The sequence below is a fragment of the Drosophila navojoa genome, chromosome X (assembly GCF_054131105.1).
Source record: "Drosophila navojoa isolate 15081-1374.11 chromosome X, UAZ_NAV_1.0, whole genome shotgun sequence".
In the NCBI taxonomy this organism is placed as follows: Eukaryota; Metazoa; Arthropoda; class Insecta; order Diptera; family Drosophilidae; genus Drosophila; species Drosophila navojoa.
In genome coordinates this window covers 23376077-23395982 of record NC_142895.1, presented here as the reverse complement: position 1 = coordinate 23395982, position 19906 = coordinate 23376077, and the positions used below count along the sequence as shown (strand labels likewise).

At 41.5% G+C, this 19906-nt stretch overlaps 3 protein-coding genes across 9 annotated transcripts in view; 2 read left to right on the top strand and 1 right to left on the bottom strand.

The window, feature by feature from the left end:
* The first annotated feature begins 526 nt into the window (after positions 1–526).
* Positions 527–11944, top strand: pdgy (acyl-CoA synthetase family member pudgy). Of its 2 annotated transcripts, XR_016197419.1 has the most exons (6): positions 527–1051; positions 6793–7003; positions 8277–8819; positions 8891–9005; positions 9984–11160; positions 11224–11944. XR_016197419.1 is itself a non-coding variant. In XM_018108614.3 (5 exons), the coding sequence occupies exons 1-5, from the start codon at positions 782–784 to the stop codon at positions 10624–10626; spliced, it is 1782 nt and encodes a 593-aa protein (XP_017964103.1). In that variant the 5' UTR covers positions 527–781; the 3' UTR covers positions 10627–11944. The 2 variants fall into 2 exon arrangements, 1 of the variants encoding a protein (XP_017964103.1); XM_018108614.3 differs by having other exon boundaries at positions 9984–11944.
* Positions 11945–13549: 1605 nt separating this feature from the next.
* Positions 13550–19906, bottom strand: part of Flo2 (flotillin-2) — a 125143-nt gene continuing 118786 nt past the window's right edge. For 5 of the 6 annotated variants that reach the window (XM_089264468.1, XM_089264467.1, XM_089264469.1 and 2 more), the window contains 3 exons: positions 15030–15597; positions 14281–14464; positions 13550–14213 (listed from right to left, as the gene is read on the bottom strand). In XM_089264468.1, coding sequence (XP_089120594.1) covers positions 14034–14213; positions 14281–14464; positions 15030–15597 — 932 coding nt within the window. In that variant the 3' untranslated portion in view covers positions 13550–14033. Of the gene's footprint in view, positions 14214–14280; positions 14465–15029; positions 15598–15709; positions 16124–19906 lie in introns of those variants that run through there. The other variant, XM_018108619.3, reaches the window with a different exon arrangement.
* On the top strand, positions 18330–19483 carry LOC149090727 (uncharacterized). The gene is made up of 2 exons (XM_089264472.1): positions 18330–18930; positions 18980–19483. The coding sequence occupies exons 1-2, from the start codon at positions 18489–18491 to the stop codon at positions 19135–19137; spliced, it is 600 nt and encodes a 199-aa protein (XP_089120598.1). The 5' UTR covers positions 18330–18488; the 3' UTR covers positions 19138–19483.

Sequence of the window (19906 nt, the reverse complement as noted above, 5' to 3'; positions counted from 1 at the left end):
TATTTTTATCAAACATTTCAACATTATATATTCATTTATATGTTTACATGGATGATAAATCTGCCACTAGATAGTCTACAGTCTGTAATCATCATCATATGTTATTTTGGCTAAATTCGGGTGTACAATTTAAAAATATTTCTTTTTTAACCTTCCACTTCGCCACAGGCAATCTATTTATCCACTATATAATAGATATAAAAGTATTGCAGAACTAGTGATGTGAGCCTTTAATAGATGCCAGCTTATTAGTTTGTCTATTAATCGGTAAAATCAGATATTAAACAAAATATGTATTAGATGATTCGACTCGTAAGAAAGCCAGATTTTCCGCAATCGCACTTGAAAGTAAGCTGGATCTGGCCGAAAATGAGCCAAAACGGCAGCACTGAAGCGCGCAGCGTTAAATAAAGAGAAGCAGCAGCACAGCAACAACAGCAACAACAACGGACGCCCCTTTACCACGCCAACGCGATCTGTTTGCCTGCGCTTGTGCCTGCCTCTGTGTGTGTGTGTGTGCGAGCGTGTTTTGGCTTGCCGGCGAGCCGGCAACGCTGCCGCTGCGACGCCAACAGGCAGTCGTGCCTCAGCACTCCAAAGCAGCAGACGTGTTTGTGGACAGACAGACAGGCAGCAATAGCAGCAGCAGCGCAACGCCAAAACAGCAGTCAAAACAAATTACAAATTCTCAGACGCAGCTTGAGCCACTTCCAATTCAAGCCAACGTTGCTAAGAGCGTGAGAAGAGACAGACAGACAGACAGAGAGCCGAAGTTAAATCAATGAAAATGTATCCAGTCGCTGCCCAGATGCTGCGTCTGCGCAGCGCCGCCAACGCCTGCGCCCGCACAATCACAACGAATCGCAGGCAGCGCAACACGGCGAGCGTTGAGCGCGCCCAGAGCATCAGCGAGCGGGACAAGTCGCTGCACTACAGCGCCGAGGATGGCTACTACAAGACCTCGCCCTACGATCCCATCAAGATCCAAAATATGCCGTTGCACGAGTACGTCTGGCGCGACTTTAAAAAGTGGGAGAACTCCACGGCAGCGGTAAGTGCAGTTAGGCAGTGTTGCCTAACGAACAAAACTAGTGTTTATAGTGGTTGAAAATAGAAGAAATGTGAATGAATTCAGAAATTTACTATGCGAACAATTTGTGAGTGAAAACTAGTTAATATATACATATTTATATATATATATATATTCAAATAAATGCAATTTTAGTGTTAATAAATTCAAATTCAAATCATTAAATAAACTTTAAACTGAGAGTATTTGATGATGAGACATGAGAGATAATATTTTTTTCGAGTGTTTTGAAAAAGTGCTTTTTAAAGATTCCAATACTATATATGTATATATTCATAAAGGAGAGTAAAAAATTAAAATTTATGAAAAATATAATGAAAATAAAATAGAAGAACCATTACAGTCCAATATTTAGGAAATCAAATTTAAGAAGAAAATTAAGAAGAAAGGAAAAACCTTATTTCTGTGATTCGACATGTTCTTCCTTTGATAAGAAATCATAATTTGAAAGTTTCTGTAGATTTGTAAAATCCTCTATAATATTCTGAAACTGGAACAATTTATATGCATTCCTCCTGTTTAGTCTGGAATTAAATATCAAAGTAATTTACGTCATGGCTGTATGGAGTGTTATTATTGATACTCGAGTATCCCACAACTACCAGGTGCTCCATCTGAAGTTGATCTATAATACACACACTCTATGTATAAGTTCTAGATAGAACACCCACTTGAGATCTCCACTGATATATCATCTTATCAATTGGTGGTACATCGTAGTGATTTATAGAGCCTAGACAATTGTCTAATTAGTGATTATCGGGACAACTAACAACTAGTTCGTACACCCATTTACTATACCCTTACCCAATGTCTTATCGCTTCACAATGACCGAATTTCGTTTTTGCCATTTCATTGAACCTGAACCTATGCCAATACCTGGCTGTATACCTGTACATATGTCTATGCTTATGCATACATGTATGTATGTGTGTGTGTGTGTGTCTGTTTATATATTCTTCCCTGGCACTATGGGCTGAGTCTCTGTCGAGTCTATGAGTCGCATGTAAATTTCAATTGGACTGCGCGACTTGAATCACGAGTGCAGTAATAAGTTTCTCTGGAATTTCGATTAGTTTAGCTCTATCGGCTGCGAGCGACATCTTGTTTAACGAATGTATTTATATGGGTCATTTCTGTGTTGCTCTTGTTTTGGCCAGATAATACGTGTTTCGTCTCTTGTGTACATTAAGCAAAAATGCCTATTTAGATAAGTGCGAAAGTGAAATAAAATACATACATATATAGTGCGAACTACGCCTTCACACTGAAAACTTGAGATAAGGGAATGTCATACAAGAATAATAATAGAAATACCCATAATACATGTGTGTATTATAATAAACTAGTATTTGTGTAATTATCTTATATATAAAATTCTCGTATTTATATATATAGAGAGAGAGAGATACAGAGACATAGAGAGAGAGAGAGAGAGAGGTAGAGAGAGAGAAAGGCCCCTTTGTAGCGCTTCGCTTGGGGCCTTGACCAGTTCAAGTCGACTGTGAAAAGGCATCAAATTGCTTTACATGCCCGATAAGAGCGACAATGACAGCGAGGGGTACGAAAGGGATAAAGTGCAGATATGACGTATGACAAGTATTTCAGACGGCAGTGCTCGACTAGCAGATACCCTGTTTTCAAAAAATACCTGAAATATGCTTGCATAAATAATATCAATTGATCAAACCAATTTTAGTATATAGTATATACTAAATATATATAGAATATACTAAGAATATGAAACTGTGATAAATTAGAGTATGGCGGTAGACAAATTTTAGTTAGCATATGACTAAAATATTTTCTATATGTTCTATTACAGTTTCAATGCTCGACTAAGTATCTGCTATAGGGTATACACGACTACATCATGCTCTATTTAAAAATGCTTTGATATAATCTATAGATTCTTAACAAGAAAAGCTAACACTTCAGCTAGAGAATTATTCAATATGTGGGCGTGGCATACCCTCAAAGCGTATGCAAATTCAATATACTCCACATTACTTGGCGAACAGGGTATATGAGACAGAAATGCAACTTGCAGGAGATTGATAGGGGAATGGAGAAATCAAAATGCAAGAGACGAGTAGAAAAGTGACAGACAGCGCGAGAGAGAGAGAGGGAGAGATAGAGAGACAGATGAAGTGAGAGAAGGGGGCGGAGGTAGAGGTAGAGCGAACGAGCGACTATAAATAGCTGCATGATCGAGGCAACTGTCGGGCTTGCATAAGCACCGCACACCCCACACCGCCCACGCGCCCCGCCCACGCGAAGGCGACAAAGAGCAGCAACAACAACCGTCACTGCAGCCGCCCTGACCGCTAGCACGGCCCCTCCGCCGTGAAATCAAAGTGCAAAAGTTGTTCATTGAAATTGATTAGCCTAGTACAGTGGGCAATATCAGTTTTTGCCTGCTCAAATGTGCACGCAAGGCACAAACGGCGGCTTGTGCACATTTGAAGCCTCGTGTGCCTGAATTAAATGCAATGCACACACACAAACACACTCTCTTTCTGTCGTACAAATACCGATCTATATATATATATGATATATATTATATTAAATCTAGTTAGCTGCACAGTGGGTGCAAAGTGCGAATTGTTGCAATTGAATTTCGATTCGCTATGCAAAGGCAACAACAAAATTAACGCAAATTGCCTCAAGTGTGTTATATATGGTAAAGCGGGCAGTCTCGTTTCGCCATTAAATGCATAATATAGCCCATATAGGTGTAGATATAATATAGAGAGAGAGATAGAGTGAGAGAGAGAGAATAGTTTACGCTGTTTCTAACCGACTTGAAACTTTGTTTCCATCTCGATCAAAATATTTTTACACTTGTTTGTACTGCAGATGAGTATACACATATATATATATATATATATTATATATAGTCTTATATACGTATATATAACAGTTGGTCATTCCTTATAATGCTCGTAAAACTTTCTCAGGCGCCTACGATTCGAGAATCGAATAGAAATGCGTTTTGTAAGTTTTTTTTAATTAGCAGCGCGAGATAAGCGGGTTAAATAAAGTTCAGACGTCTATATAGATTCAATTTAGATGACTCTTTATCACTATATTTCGACCATTTAGTATTTTGGAGTCAAAGAGGTGCATTCATTATTTTGTGTTTTTGTAAAACATCTCAGCTGACCCAAAAATATTGCTACACATTTCTTGCTCTCTAACTAGGGACTAGAGATTTAGATGATTTTGATTTTGATAAATTGATAGACTTTATTAATTTCAGCTTATATTATTTTCAAAATATATTGAAATATATGTTTAAAATGTTTATTTAGATCTCGATTATTTTCTAAACCGCTGCTAGCTTTAGCACCTACATATGTAGTTCCATCTGAAGATGTGAGAGATTTATTTATTTATTTTTTTTTTTTTAATTTTTTTATAATTTTTATTGATATTTTTGCACAATTTTAATGAAGCAAATTTTAATTTTTCTGTCATTTTTATGGCTTTAAATTTAATCAATTAAAATTATTTTTAAATGAAGTAAAATGTGACTACAGAGTGCAAGTCACTAAAGCAAATTTGTTCTACTTTTCTGCTAGCTATAAGCCTAATTAATTTGCTCTCTCCCTTTCGCTCTCTCTCCCTTTCTCTCACTCTTGACACAGCCCTTGAGCTTATCGCGCAAGAGCATTGAACTATTCGTTGTGCGCGTCAGCTAACATGATTTTAATATGTTTTTAATTGTCCAATAATAGGTGTGTAGAAACAATCAAATAGAGACACGCACACACACACACACACACGCGCGTCTAAGCTAACAATCGCTAATTACGATTGCTTTGCATTTGCATTCGCTCAAAACAATTAGCCGCAAATCATCTGTTGCTCTGTTTGCCGTTGCCGTTGCCTTTGCTTTTGTTTTTGCTTTTGCTTTTGTGTTTGCCTTTGCCTTTGCTGGTGATTCCTGCGGTGGGCCTGGCCCTCTTGTGTGAGCGTGACAGTGACAGTGGGTGAACGGGATTGACTGTGCTCTCGTTGTCGTCGTCTTCGTCGTCGTCTTTGTTGTTGTTATTGCGTTTGGCCCGCGAAAAAGTCAACAAACGTCGCGACGCGCGAAACAACAAGTGATACAAACACACACGCAGTTACACACACCCACACACACACACACACACACTTGGATATATGCCATCACAGAGAGAGAGAGAGAGAGAGAGCAAGAGCACAGTAATCATCTCTTTGGTTCTCTCTTTGTGTCTTATGCAGACTTTGTACTTTGCCCCACTGAACTTTGATCAGTGGCCGCGGCGCAGCTCAAGCGCAACGCAGCAGCAGCAGCAGCGCGTCAACTGCTCGAAATTATTTTTCTGGTTTTTATTTTTTGTTTGAAATTTTATTTAAATTGTCTTTATGTTTTGGTTTTTTTCGTTTTGTTGTTTCTTTTTCTGTTTTTGTTATTTTGCTTAATTTAGCTGATTTTTTTAAATTCGACATTTTAATGTGCTTGTTTTTCGCCGTTTCTCTTGTGTCCACTTGTTATCGTCTATTTTTATTTATGTATAATTCGCGCTGCGCAAATAATCTTAGCATCGACTACTAGCCGGTCCCCCTTAGCCCCGCCCCACTGCCCAGCCCTAAAGAGAGCCTTTGCCGAAAGACCGGGTTTCATTTAAGCATGGCCTTGACAAGGTCAAGCGCTCAACTGGATCTAAAACTTCGGCAACGAAGGGCAATGTGAACGCTATTAAGATCAGCGTAAACAACTTTACCATCTGTCATATATGCATACATACATACATATATACATGTTTTGATATCTAGATATGTATATGGATTTGTAGGGAATTTGGTACTCAAGTTCAAGTTAAATCATGGACAAATCAAATACGTGTGTCTTAGTCGGCCGAGATAGCTCTATGCCATATAATTTATATATTTTCTTCTCTGATAAGCACTTTGCACCGCTTTATCTATATTTTATTCACGCTTTATAGTCCAATAATTGTCATTTAGTGCCCTCACTTTTACTCTATTTACTTGTAAGTGTAATTCTACTGCGGCCCAGCCGAGCCTATGTTAATCGAACTCAATTCGTATAACCATGACCTATTTTCCATGCTAAGCATTAGAGCTCTGCCCGAAACTTTGCACCCAAGTGTTTACATACTAGAGATTGTTGAACTTTTGTCAGCTTTTTCAGAATATTCTATTTATAATATCATCGAAAGAGAAATAAAGAGAAAAAGTATGATTTTCATGATAAGATTTTTTAGGTAAAATAAAAACAAAAGAAATAGCAAAATGTTTGCAAATTTTATAGATAGAATCTGTGACTTCATGCTGACTAATCTATATTATTATTTGTTGTTCCATATTATGATGTGCATATTATAGAGATAAGATTTTTAGCAATTTTTTACAAAAATGGGTTTTTCGATCTTTCCACAGATTCATGCATATACCGGTTAAATTTCGGAATGTATATAACTGTTATTATAATATATTTTATACTAAATAATTTTTAAAATTTGTGGAGAAGCAATAAAATGGCTTCATTTAGTTTTGTTTATCCTTGAAAATGCCAAAACTCTTTCCATGAGATCTCGTAATCGTGTCTAATATATATATTTTTGGCCCTTTCGCTGAGTCTATACTCCAGTGATCCTATGAGAAATCAATTCCTATTTGCTAATCACTTCCGCCTTTACTCTTTCAGGTCTGCGTGATTACAGATCGGCAATATACGTACGCCCAGCTTCGCGATGCCTGCGCCGCCTTTGCCGTGCGCCTGCAGACGAAGTTCAAGCTGTTCAATCCCGACATTCTTGCCATTTGTCTGCCAAATATGCCAGAGTATCCGATCGCAGCGCTGGGCGCTATCGAAGCTGGTCTCGCTGTGACTACAATCAATCCAATTTATACGCCAGGTATGATCCGGGTGAGAGGGCCGGTAGCCAGCACGTGGGCGTCGCATCGTGCTCGTCGGAGCGACATACTCGCGATAAGCTCACATACATTTAAATCTGGTTTAATTATCCCTTATCAGAGCTGGAATTGTTGAGTTAACGAGCGAGCGGGCGTAGTCCGAGTCCAAAGATCAGTGTACCAGATAGGCCCCCAAATTATATTTGCGAGGTTATGAACTCGTCTCGAAGACTGACTGACGCACATCTGTCTATCAATTCGTTGCTCTAACTAAGCTCTGCCCTAACACGAACGGATGCGGCACAATATAAACAAGTAAAAACATTCGCAAGTCGGGTGCAGGGGTCGGGAGAGACCAAAGGGGGAATGCCAAGCTCAGTGGGTTGACTGATAGGTACAGAGAGAGAGCTTGGCACAAGTTGAAATAATAATAATTCGCATTGAGTGCGATATGAAAGAATTATTTAAGAGGCAGGTATAAAAATAGAATAGAACAAAAGTTCAGATCGTAAAGGGGCAAATCGGCAAATAAAGGAGAATACTACCCCTAGAGGGGTATACAACTGTCTAAATAAATCTTGGAAAAAATGATATATGGAAAAATATGATAATGTCTAGAAAAAATCCTTAACTGAAAAATGAAAAAAGATGACAACAGCTAAATATGGGACATAGCTGTTTGACTGAACGTTTAAGAATTATAAAGTAAGAAGACTTCAGTTAGAGGGGCTAGACAAATGTCTAGAAAAAAATCCCGAAGAACGTGAATAAAAGTAGTTTAAGGAATAATAAATGAGGAAAGATGGCAACAGCTAAGCATGAGAATGTGCTGTTCGACTGAACGTTTACGAATGTCACATGAACAAGAAAGCCAAAAAGAAGACTTCAGGTAGGGGCTGTAGGCAAATGTCTAGGAGAAATACTTAAGAATGCGAATAATGACAGGATCGAAAGGAAATATGAGAAAAGTAATAATAGTTAAATGAAACTAAGATGGAAATAGTTAGACATGGGACATGTCTCGTTGAGCGAACGTTGACGAAGAATGATACAATAGAAGTCTTCAATCAGAGAGGGTCCTTATGGAATCAAATGAAAGGAAATATGAGAAAAATGTGTATAAGGAAATATGGGAAAAGTATAACCAGCTAATATTGCAAAAGCGAAAGTTTACGAATGCCACATAGAGCATACCGAAACTAATCAATAAGGGATAAGGGATACGAGTTGGGTAATTGACTTCAGCAGGGGCTAATCTTACGGTTTGCCTTGCAGATGAAATTTCACGCCAGCTGACGTTCAGCAATGCAAAGTTCCTGGTGGGCAGCGTGCCTGGCTATGCCACGCTGCGGGAGGCCTGCCGGCTGGCTGGCAAGCAGATGCCCATCGCAGTGGTGCGCAGCAGCGAGACGGAGCTGCTGCCGGCGGGAGCGATTGATTTCTTTGAGCTGATAAGCACGGAGAATGTGCGCTACGACGAGCTGTGCCCGCCGAAGGATGCGACACCTGACGACATGGTCTTTCTGCCCTTCTCCTCGGGCACGACGGGCCTGCCCAAGGGCGTGGTGCTGTCCCACAACAACATCAGCAGCAACTGCGAGCAACTGCAGGATGCGCTGCCCATCGACTCACTCCAGTTCCAGGACACGTTGCCCGCGGTGCTGCCCTTCTTCCATATCTACGGCCTGACCGTGGTCATGCTGTCGAAGCTGGGCCAGGGCGCCCGGCTGGCCACGTTGCCAGCCTTCAAGCCGGACGACTTCATCAAGGCGCTCGACACATACAAGGGCAGCATCCTCAATCTTGTGCCGCCCATTGGTGAGTTGTCGTACGAGGAAAGACAACTCGAGTCGCATACTGATTGAAATTTTGTTTCCTTTTTGCCTCAGCCTTGTTCATGATCAACCATCCAAAGCTAACGAAGGACGTGGCTTCAGCGCTGCGCGTTGTCATGTCCGGCGCGGCGCCCATTGGCCAAAACGACGTCGAGCGCTTCCTGCATAAGTGAGTAGCGTGCCCAGTCGAAATCTAGATAAGGCTTTATCAACCTGCCGTTATGATCCGATATAAGATCCCATAGTTATCCTAGCTCTAGCTCACATCTTCTAAATCTACCCCAACTTATATCTTATTATTCCACTAATGGGTTATCTAAAACTACCCTTACGTTCCTATAACCCCATTATTATCCTTCGAATATGCTCTAGCTCACATCTTGTTAGTCTACCCTACCTTGGCCTATATGTCGAGCAGCCTTTGCTAGATCTCTGAAGTGCGACGCAGGTATATCTTATTTATTCCGCATATGGGCTATCTTTTGCTAATCTCCAACCTGTGATAAACCTATTTACATAGAACTGAAGCCCCTTTGTTTGCCTGACAAGATGCTCTAAAAATCACACTAGTTATCTTTTGATAAGCTGCTGATAGCGCTCATTAGTCCCCTCGTAAGCTGTTGCAGAGCCATTTACACATTGTTCATCACTTTCCTGATAAGATTCAGTTAATTACCTGATAAGTTTTCGTAAGCCTCTGTATAATCTTTCCATTTCAACTTCACGTTTGCCGCATTAGCTCGTAAGCTTGTTAAGTTCTTATTGATCTTTCGATAAGTACTTTTGATATCTAATGATGACTTACTTTTGCTTGACGAACTCTCTGTAAATATTGTGAGGTTGATCGGGTTAACTTAACTCCAATTATCGGAAAATCTCTCCTTTCGATTATTAACTAGAGAAACGATTTCTCATTAGGGATCTTCCTACATCAGTGTATATTCAGCTGACTGCTAGCTTTCCGATCTCTTGAACAGTTTTTTGAGTCTTATCAGAACTATTTCATATAGCTCTTGGAAAATCTTCTACTAAGCATGGGTTTATCTTCGATTAGGCTCGCCGTTTGCTTTCTCACGCTCTTCTGGACTCTATCTACCTCTATCTATATTCTACTTGACTAATCCTGCTCTCCACTCTGCTCGCTTAGGTTCCCGAATACGCGCTTCATGCAGGGCTACGGCATGACGGAGGCATCGCCCGTGATCCTGATGACGCCCGAGGGCAATACGCGGTACGCCTCGACAGGTGTGCTGCCTGGCAGCACGGAGGCCAAGATCGTGCCCCTGGATGGGACCGACGCGAAGGGCGTGGGAGCAGGCGTGACCGGGGAGCTGTGCGTGCGCGGGCCGCAGGTGATGTCCGGCTATTTGAACAATCCGGAGGCCAACGAGCTGACCTTCTTTCCGGGCAAATGGCTGCGCACGGGCGATGTGGCCTTCTACGATGAGGATGGCTTCTTCTATATAACGGATCGCATGAAGGAGCTGATCAAGGTTAAGGGCTTCCAGGTGCCGCCAGCTGAGCTGGAAGCGGTGCTCCGCGACCATCCGAAGATCTTAGAGGCAGCCGTCTTTGGCATACCGCACGAGCTGAACGGCGAGGCGCCGCGAGCCATTGTTGTGCTGCGCCAGAACGAGACGGCAACGGCCGAGGAGATAGCCGCCTATGTGGCGGAACGTGTCGCACACTACAAGAAGCTCGAGGGCGGCATCATCTTTGTCGATGAGGTGCCCAAGAATCCGACCGGCAAAATACTGCGCAAGGATATCAAACAAAAGTATTCGGACTGAGCCAGCCAATCTCGCAATCTGCAGTTAATACATAGCTGTTAAGCACCTATTTTATATGTTTTACTATTATTATTTTATTTTTCTTTAATCATTTTTGTTTTTTTTTTTTTGAGAGAATTTCAATTACCATTTGGTATCTCTGTGGATCCGATAATATGTGACCCTTCAATGTTGGCAATCGCCAGTGAAGAGGCGGGCATTGCGAGCATTGCATTTAGACGAGTGGCCCCCAGGGGGCTGCGAAAATAGCGAGTAAAGCATAGCGAGTAACGAGTAGCACGTAGGGAGTAGGAAGTAGCGAGTAATGAGAGTCGTGAAGTGAAAAGCTATAAGCGTGAGGCGAGTGGCGAGTAACCAGTAGCGAGTGGCGAGTAGAAAGTAACGAGTAGCACGTAGGGAGTAGGAAGTAGCGAGTAATCAGAATCGTAAAGTGAAAATAGCGAGTAAAGCATAGCGAGTAACGAGTAGCACGTAGGGAGTAGGAAGTAGCGAGTAATGAGAGTCGTGAAGTGAAAAGCTATAAGCGTGAGGCGAGTGGCGAGTAGCGAGTGGCGAGTGGAAAGTAACGAGTAGGGAGTAACGAGTAGCACGTAGGAGGTAGGAAGTAGCGAGTAAGCAGAATCGTGAAGTGAAAAGCTATAAGCGTGAGGCGAGTGGAGAGTAGCGAGTGGAGAGTAGCGAGTAGCGAATAGCACGTAGGAAGTAGCGAGTAAGCAGAATCGTGAAGTGAAAAGCTATAAGCGTGAGGCGAGTGGAAAAAAACGAGTAGCGAGTAGCAAGTAGCGAGTAGCAAGTAGCGAGTAACGAGTAGCGAGTAGAGAATAGAGAGTAGGAAGTAGCGTGAATAATTGCTAGAGCATTGCAAGTGCCAAGAACGGATAGCAACTAACGCATAGCGAGTGACATGGGATGCGAGTAGCGAGTAACGAGTGGGATCGAAAGGATAGCTGTTAACGTGTATCGTTTAGCGAGTAATTAGTCACTGGTTTGGTCCATAGCTTATAAGTCTCGTAGCCTAGGCTTGTGTGTACCTAAACTGCAACAGCATATATACATGTATATTCATAACGCTGGACCTGCATAGTGTTATCATAGTATACACCAATATCAGTCCGAATCCCAACGGACTTAGCCCTAAGCCATTAAATTTTCTGTTTTTTTTTTTTTTTTTTGTTATCTGTATGAATAGTATGTAAGCTAGTATTTAGATATTGATATATTTACAGGTATACGTATGTCCACCTACATACATATATATACATATGTATTTTACTTGTATATGAACGTTTTGTAATAAAGATATGAGTGACCAACCAAATAGCCGAGTGTTTCCATACTAAAGGACTTACCATATGAGCATATATGTACATAGAGTTTTCGGTTTTTCTTTTCAATTTATTTATTTACGACAAAATACACAAAATTTTAGATTCGATTTATTTAGTTACATTATTCTCTTGCACTGTGAAACATGTATCAATTGAAGTTATTTGCACTTAATATACAATAGAAAAAAAATATATATATATTCATTCATATATTTATATATATATTTATACTTTTGTTGTTCGGGATTGTGTGTAAATGCGTTTATGCTGCAGATTCTTCTTCGGTTAATCTAGTTGTTCTTGTTGTTGTTGTTAGCTTCTTTTTTTTCATTTTTCTTAACAATTTTCGTAATTGGAATTTCGTTTTTCTTTTCTCTTAACAGGGCTGCATTCACTGTGCTGAATTGTCTCGACTACAGAGCAATCTAAAGTAGTCCTAAATAGAAATTTGATTGAAGTAGAAGCCTAGAATTTTATGGAGTAGCTAAATAAGTGAGAAGGAATCAGAAGTTGTCACTGCTTAGAAATAATTTTTGACTGACGATCGATGAAACTGATTGAAGATCATTTTACATATACCTAGAAAACTCGTAGACATCTGAAATTCGAGATTCATTCTTAATACCTTGACAATATTTAGCCTTATAGAGTTGTTCAGCTCGAATGGAAACTTGTTGGAATCACTTTTGATTTCAAAATCGATCTCAGCTGGCCCAGTGACAATCGCATCAATTATTGCTTGTGTTTTTCGTGGAAAACTCTAGAATTGCTTCGCCGATTTCACAGTGCAGCACAACGTTTAGCAGCCTCGTTGAATTATACTAGAAAACCAAAAATAGGTTAAAGCAAACAAATAATAATAATGAATATATGGAAAAAAAAACTTTATTTATTTCATACAAATATCGTTTTATAGCTCATTCTCACTATACGTATAAAGATTCGTTAAGAGGGACAAATAGACTGTGGACATGCATAAAAAATTGTTTTAACTAAATTTAAGTTTGAATAAAAGGGAAATTTCGTGTGCGAATGTGGAAGAGCGGCTGCGACAGAGGCGTCATTGAATGTGTGTGTGTGTGTGTGTTTGTGTGTGTGAGTGCCTGTTGGTTCCTGGGTTGGCACAGTGGGACGTTGTCATTGTCATTCTATCAGGCAGTACTTGTAGTTGTAGTGTTGTTAAACTGTTTGAGTGCAGTGTTGGATAGCGTCCAAGCAATGCGTTTGATGGCACTGATCAACACTTAACTTAATGCGAATGCATTTGTGCGTCTGCAGTTGAGCTTACGAACTAAAGATGGTGACAAATACAAATACAAAACAAAATTAATATACAATTAGGGTCTGTGAGTGTACGTCAATATGTGTAAATATATATATATATGTATATATATGTGAGTGTGGTTGTATCTATATATGTATGTAACTAGCATACTACACAAGAAATTTGTGTTTACAAATTGTTTTTCTTTTTCTCATTTCATTTGGTTTTTTTTTTTGGTATAATTGTTTTTTTTTTTATTTATCGGTAATTTCTGCTTATTTATCGAGAAAAGGCCACAAAATGCGTTTGCGAATGCGTGCGAAATGCTTAATTCTTTTTTTCTTTTAAATATATATATTTAGCAGTAGCTTTAGTTTGATCGGATTTGTCATTTGCTTTGTCAAACTACTCCCAGAGGTCTTCTTGGTGGGTGGGGGGTATCTTTGCTTTGCTTTGCTTTTCCTTTTGTTGCACACACACACACACTGACACACATAATATCGGAGTACATTTTGTTATATATATATACATATATCGCAATCAATATATATGTATATGTATATGTATGTATATGTAAGATTATCGTTCGATTCCATTGATGCTTCCAATGCGCTCGCCAGCTCGCTCTAACAAATGCGTTCTTCTTCTCTCTCTATCGTTCTCGTTTTTGGTTGCCTCTCTCCCTCTCTCTCTCTCTCTCTTACTCTCTCGTTTTCTTCTTCTCTTTGTCCTTCTCGTTTTGTCATTTCCAGTTGCAATTCCTTTTGGGGTTACGTTGTCATTGCCATTTGCTGCACATCCCATTCGATCGGGTTTCACGCCTTGGCTCCGGGTATCTTGGACAGCACCTTGGAGAGATCCACCCCGGTGAGCGCATTGATCGAGGGCGGCAGCTGGGCCACCAGGCGTGTCACATCGTTGGTCAGATTGTCGTTGCCTCCGATCAGGACGATCTCATCCGTCTTGGCCAATGGAGCCGCCACCTCTGCGGCGATCTGTAATCAAATGCAAATGTATCAATCTGTCTCTCTTTCTCTCTGACTCTGTCTGACTCTCTCTTACCTTGGGCAGCGACTCGAGCACTATGTTCATGATGGCAGCATCGCCGTACTGCTTATAGACATTCGCCTTTATTCGCATGCGCTCCGCCTCCGCCTTGCCCACCAGCTCGATGGCGTGAGCTTCCGCCGCGCCGATCTTCCGTATGCGCTCCGCCTCGGCTCTGGCGCTCTCAATGGTCTGACATCTGTTTTTTTGGGGCGGTAGGAGAATAGAATCGGAGTTAGCCAGATGAACTTATTCTCAATATCACTCATACGAAACGTTGTACGGGGCATAATTTGTATTTATGAAACGCGTTTACAAAATATAGAATTATTTTTATCCATAGAGTTGGTCAGGGGCAAGGCTAACCCCAAGGATTTGCGCCTATAAATATTACTCGTACAAGCGAGACGAAAATGTAATAGAGAATTTAATTTGTTAGCTAAAAATATGCATAAACATATGGATAAAGTTGGAATACTAAGTGAGGGCCAGTGATCTCAGCTTTATATAAAAATAAATTATATTACGTATACGTTTCGTTGTACAAGGCAAAATGAAATCAGTATGCAATCAGGAATCTATTTTTAGCTTGAACTGAGTCTTAAGCAATCAGCTAACTAACTAATTCCTCAGCTCGAATATCGAACTCGATATTAGTTATAATATAATTGTTCCCAGCCAACTTCAGCAGGAACTTGAAAGTTTCTTATCGAGTCTTAGGGATGGCTGATGTGTGGGATAGATCATCGTTTTGCTTCACTTACTGTTTGCCCTGGGCGATTGTCTGCACGCGATAGGCCTCGGCCTCGGCGGGCAGCTTGACGGTGCCGATGAGCTCGCGGTCCTTGCGCTGCACTTCCTGGGACTCGATCTCGATCTGCTTGCGGCGCTCGACCACGTCGATCTGGATCTCCTCGTTTCGGATGCGCTGGCGTATCTTGGCCGCCTGCAGCTCGTAGGCCAGCTGCGACTCGGCCTTGGCCGTGTTGATCTCCTGATCGAAGTTAGCCTTCTGCAGCTTGTACATGCGCGTATTGTCCTCGATTTTCGTGTCCGTCGAGTACTTCACATCCATGGCGCTCTTCTCGCACTCGGCCTCCCTGATGCCAGCGTCACGATTGGCCTCCGCCACGCCCGCATCGGCGTCACGCTTCACCACCGCCGTCTGCGCCTTGCCCAGCGAGGCCAAGTACTGCACATCATCGTAGACATCCTTGATGGTAAAGGACAGAATCTCGATGCCCATGCGGCCGACATCCGGTGCGGCTACCTCGCGCACAAGCGCAGCGAACTGGTCGCGATCTTTGTAGACTTCTTCGACTGTAAGCGTTCCTGTTGGTCGACAGAGAGAGAGAGAGAGAGAGGGAGAGAGCATGAGAGAGTGAGCAGATGAGAGCACGAGATATTCCATAGTCGAAGCTGAGCGTAGCTAATGCTTTCTTACCGTTTCACCACCAACCAGGTAGTGCCCACTATCATGACCACCTTAAAGGTCCCGATCCACACCATCGACATGACTCGCTGTTGTCTGGTGGCTCGCCAAAGCCCAACTAAGTTAGCACTGACAGCCGCGAGCACCGTTCTTAGTGGTATATACCTAGCCTAGGCGGTAGTACTAGTTCATTCCTTTTAATCAAGACATTCGTATTACCCTTGACGTCATTGGCGCAGTCTTATCGACTAGCTCTTGCCGCTTATCAGCGCACGTCACGGTGCTGCGAACGGTAAAAGCTCGTGCGCAGAGCTTAAAGCCCTGCAAGCTTACAGCAATTGGAATTCGCAGAGCTTTGAAATGTTTTTAGCACTTTTTGATTTATGTTCACCTCAAATTTAGCGCGAACCACTAATATACGAAGTTTTTTGTAATCAGTTGGAGAAGTATTTAACGAGTTTACTTTATTTTAATTTTAGAAATAATTAACGGAAATGTAAAGTATTTCCCTCTTTATTTAACTTTTGTTTTGCAGCAGTCTGGCAACTCTGTTTTTTTCAAAATATATTCAATTTTATTTTTTCATCCTTAAGTTCTGAGAATATATCAGAAAAGTTTTCTTTTTCCCAGCAGAACTGGAGGTAATTGTCCTAGGAAAAGCCAGCTCTACGTTTCCAAAGTTTTTCTTCCGAGCTAAGACCCTTAAGAGATTCCTGAATATCTGAAGCAGCTTCTAGATATTCGACTGCTCCCCTTGAGCCACAGGCAAGGTTAATTACAATTGTAGTTCTTCTAACCCCCAAGCCAATTCAAGGTCAAGATCGAAGAGGGCTTTGCCCATCTGTCCGGCGTAAACAAGCACACACAGCAAACAGCTGAGCGATTCACACGCGATTTAATTAAGTGAAAGAAAAATAGAAAATAGAGCTCGGTACGCGTTTGGGGGCGGGCTTGCTGTGGGCAGTATAATTGAGAACCGCTCGGAAACGTTGCGACCGGAGCGTCGCTCGGCGCGCTTACAACTGACACAACCAGCACGAGAGAGAGTGAGTGAGCCTGTCCGTTCCAAGACAACGCCGACGACAAACGACGAACGAAATATTCAATTTGAGCGCGTTGCACAATTGGAAATCGCCTTGAGAGTGAGATATACGGTTTATGCCTTAAGTATGGCAATTATAGTGATTCTAGCGCCAAAGGCCCTCACACTACACGCTTCAAACTCTTTCGACCATAATACCGCGGTCTCATTCCAAGCACACGCACTGAGCGCAGTTCAACGCACTCGTAAAGCTTCTCAAGTCCAGTTTGATTAAAGCAGTCAATTAGACAGCAAGGCCGCGTCAAAAACTCGATTAGAATATGACGTAGCGACAGAGTTAACGAGTCAAGGGTTCTAGTCGAGCACTTGAATAGCTCCAGGTAGCTATAGAGCTCTAGTTCTAACTCTATTTGTATGTAGTTTAATACCTAAAAGAGTGCTCTATTCGAGATTACTCAACTTGTAAATCCCCTATATCCTACCAAGCGCTGATATTCCAATAATTCTTCCCTTCTACACATGCCCACACACCTACGCATACAGCGACTGCTCTTGGACTGAATTTAGGAATAACTTTTCTTATATGTGGACTATCTATATGAAACTTCAGAACAGGATAATAGTATTCAAATTGGTTGCCACGCCCCCAACGGGCGTAGATATATGCGCAATAGCACGGGATCTTGGGTGTTCGATGCAGATCTACAGCAACACGGACATTGCACAAAACCGATATACTCATTTCACTTTCGTGAATGAACATAAAAAGTCTAGAGACTTATGCTTTGTCCTGTTCTGAAGTTTCATATAGATAGTCCACATACAAGAAAAGTTATAAAACTGTATCTCCTAGAGCTTCTAAGCTAGAGCGTTGAAATTTGAGCTAATGTTATGATTCTTTAAAGATTGATGAAAAAATTATATGCCTACGCCATTTATGGGCGTGGCATATCGGATCTGAAGATATTGTGATTTTTCAAATTCTGCTATATTTTGGACACTATTGATGCTAGGGACCTAAATTTTGATATATATTTTCGGGCTGACCTCCCAAGACGAACGAACTTTGGTGGATATATGTAAAAAAACCGCAAAAGTTTATATCTTCTAAATTTGAAGAGCTAGAAGCTTCAAATTTGGATAGTTAAGTTACAAGTAACCTCCTCTATCGATTCCCCTAAAAAAAATTGTTACTCCTCTTTAGGGGCGTGCCATATCAAAAAATACCCTGTAATCTTTTCATTTTTGGAGCGTAAGCATCTAAACTTTGCAGTTAGGTTACCGTTAACCTGTTCTATGATCTAGCCAAAAATGAAGTGTCTACGCTCAGTAGGGGCGTGGCAAATCGAGAAATCCTGAATTTGCTATGGGCTGTGAATGAGTATTCCGCCATCGGTAACGCCCGACTGCAAAGTTTTTACTTGCTTGATCCTGCTATTTGTGGAGCAGCGAGTGGCAGCCCTTATGTTGATTCACTGTTATTAACATTGGCGGGCACTGCTAGACATTCAAATGTTATGTCATGTCGCATTGCCTTGTCGGAGTCGGCTCTGCATTTGAGTTTGATTTGGTTTTTACTGAGTAGGCTTTGGCTATGTTGTGACTGAGAGCTGGACCATTTTCTCCTCAGTTTCAAACTGAACATACTAACAACGCGAGCATTTTTCAAAATCTTACGTTTTGTTTTGAAAAACAAAAATAAATACTTTTGTTTTATTTCATTTTACTAAAATCATTCGACTTTCAACCATGGAGAGAAGCAGTTCGCAAGAATTCCCCACTCGGATGATCTCGAATAGCAGCATTGGGAGCGGCGATTGTCACGCGTCTCCATCAATTATGAAGCTCTTCAAGACCGTGGCAGCCAATAATTACATCAAGGACCAGGTGGACCGTCAGGTTGAAGAGCAAGTGACCAACGCAATTCAGCGCTTCTATCGCACCGTCCGCACGTCATTGAGCGGGCTGGAGCGCTTATTGGAGGATCAAGTGGTGCCACGGATGGACAAATCGCACGCCGATCATGAGCGTTTGGTGAAGCGTATGATGCGATGCCTGAACGATCTGTGTCCAATGATGGTGAGCTACAAGGATTACCTGGAAGATGGCGCAAGCTTTTGCCAGGATCTGCCCTATGAGCTGGACGAGCATATGAAATGCTTCCGGAAGGAACAAGACAATCCAATCGCGCGTAAGTCGATCGAGTTGAGCTCTTGTTTTTCCTCACTGATAAAATCTAGGCATTCCAAGCCAGGCAAGCCAGACAAGCCAGACAAGCCAGTCTTCGAAGACTATAACGGAAATCGTCACAGAGCCCCAATCCATCTCGCAGTTGACAGGCAGTAAGTCGACATTATCCAACCACAGCCGGCCAAACCTAAGAAGAACCTCAAATTAGTCTATCAAAATCTTGGCTTCGATTCGTCGCCCGGCAAGGCATTCCGGAATCCACTAAAGAGGAGTACCGACCAGCTGAGTCGGCTCGTAATCTGAAGGAGATCAGTCGACGATTGCTCGAAACGAACCTCCTGTTACAGAAGTCCTCCTATTCACTGTATATGAATCGTTTCACATTCCCGACACCCTCTCCCTTGCCCCAGCCACGGCTCTTCAAGTCGGTGCTGCTGGCACTACCCGTAAAGATCATTCAATAGCTGAGTGTCTGCCGCCGGAACAAATTTCAGTCCTCATCATAAATATTTTTTTTTTTTAGTTTCTTTTTTATGTCAAATCTCCAACGCTCTACATACTAAATAAATATATTATATATATTGTTACATTCCATTTTCAATGGGCTCCGGGTATAAATAGCTCTCCGCTCCTCTTACAACTGTTTCATCTTTATTGTCTGACTTATGATGTGAAGCAACTGAATCGAGATTCACACTTTTAATTCTTTAACCTGGTTTGTCACTTCCACAATGAGTGATCCAGTTAGAGTGACTCAGACTCAGAGGCATTACATGCAAGATAAGGGGAATTTGCAATTCTATTTTTACTCGTTCTCAGAGTGAAAATATTTTATTGTCTGGAATGAACGTAAAGCCTTACTCCGTTACTTTAGCTGGTGACTTGAAATTCTAATTATACATTCATTCCCTTCCACGTTCAGTAGCACCCGAGTGGTCGAGCTTTATGAAGCTAGTAGTGGACATTCACTTTGTTTT

Excerpts from the sequence above, each read along its gene's own strand:
- pdgy (XM_018108614.3), top strand. The coding sequence starts at position 782 with ATGAAAATGTATCCAGTCGCTGCCCAGATGCTGCGTCTGCGCAGCGCC. Across the intron at positions 1,052-6,792 it reads GGGAGAACTCCACGGCAGCG|GTCTGCGTGATTACAGATCG; the intron begins GTAAGTGCAGTT and ends TTACTCTTTCAG. Across the intron at positions 7,004-8,276 it reads CAATCCAATTTATACGCCAG|ATGAAATTTCACGCCAGCTG; the intron begins GTATGATCCGGG and ends TTTGCCTTGCAG.
- LOC149090727 (XM_089264472.1), top strand. The coding sequence starts at position 18,489 with ATGGAGAGAAGCAGTTCGCAAGAATTCCCCACTCGGATGATCTCGAAT. Across the intron at positions 18,931-18,979 it reads ACAAGACAATCCAATCGCGC|GCATTCCAAGCCAGGCAAGC; the intron begins GTAAGTCGATCG and ends GATAAAATCTAG.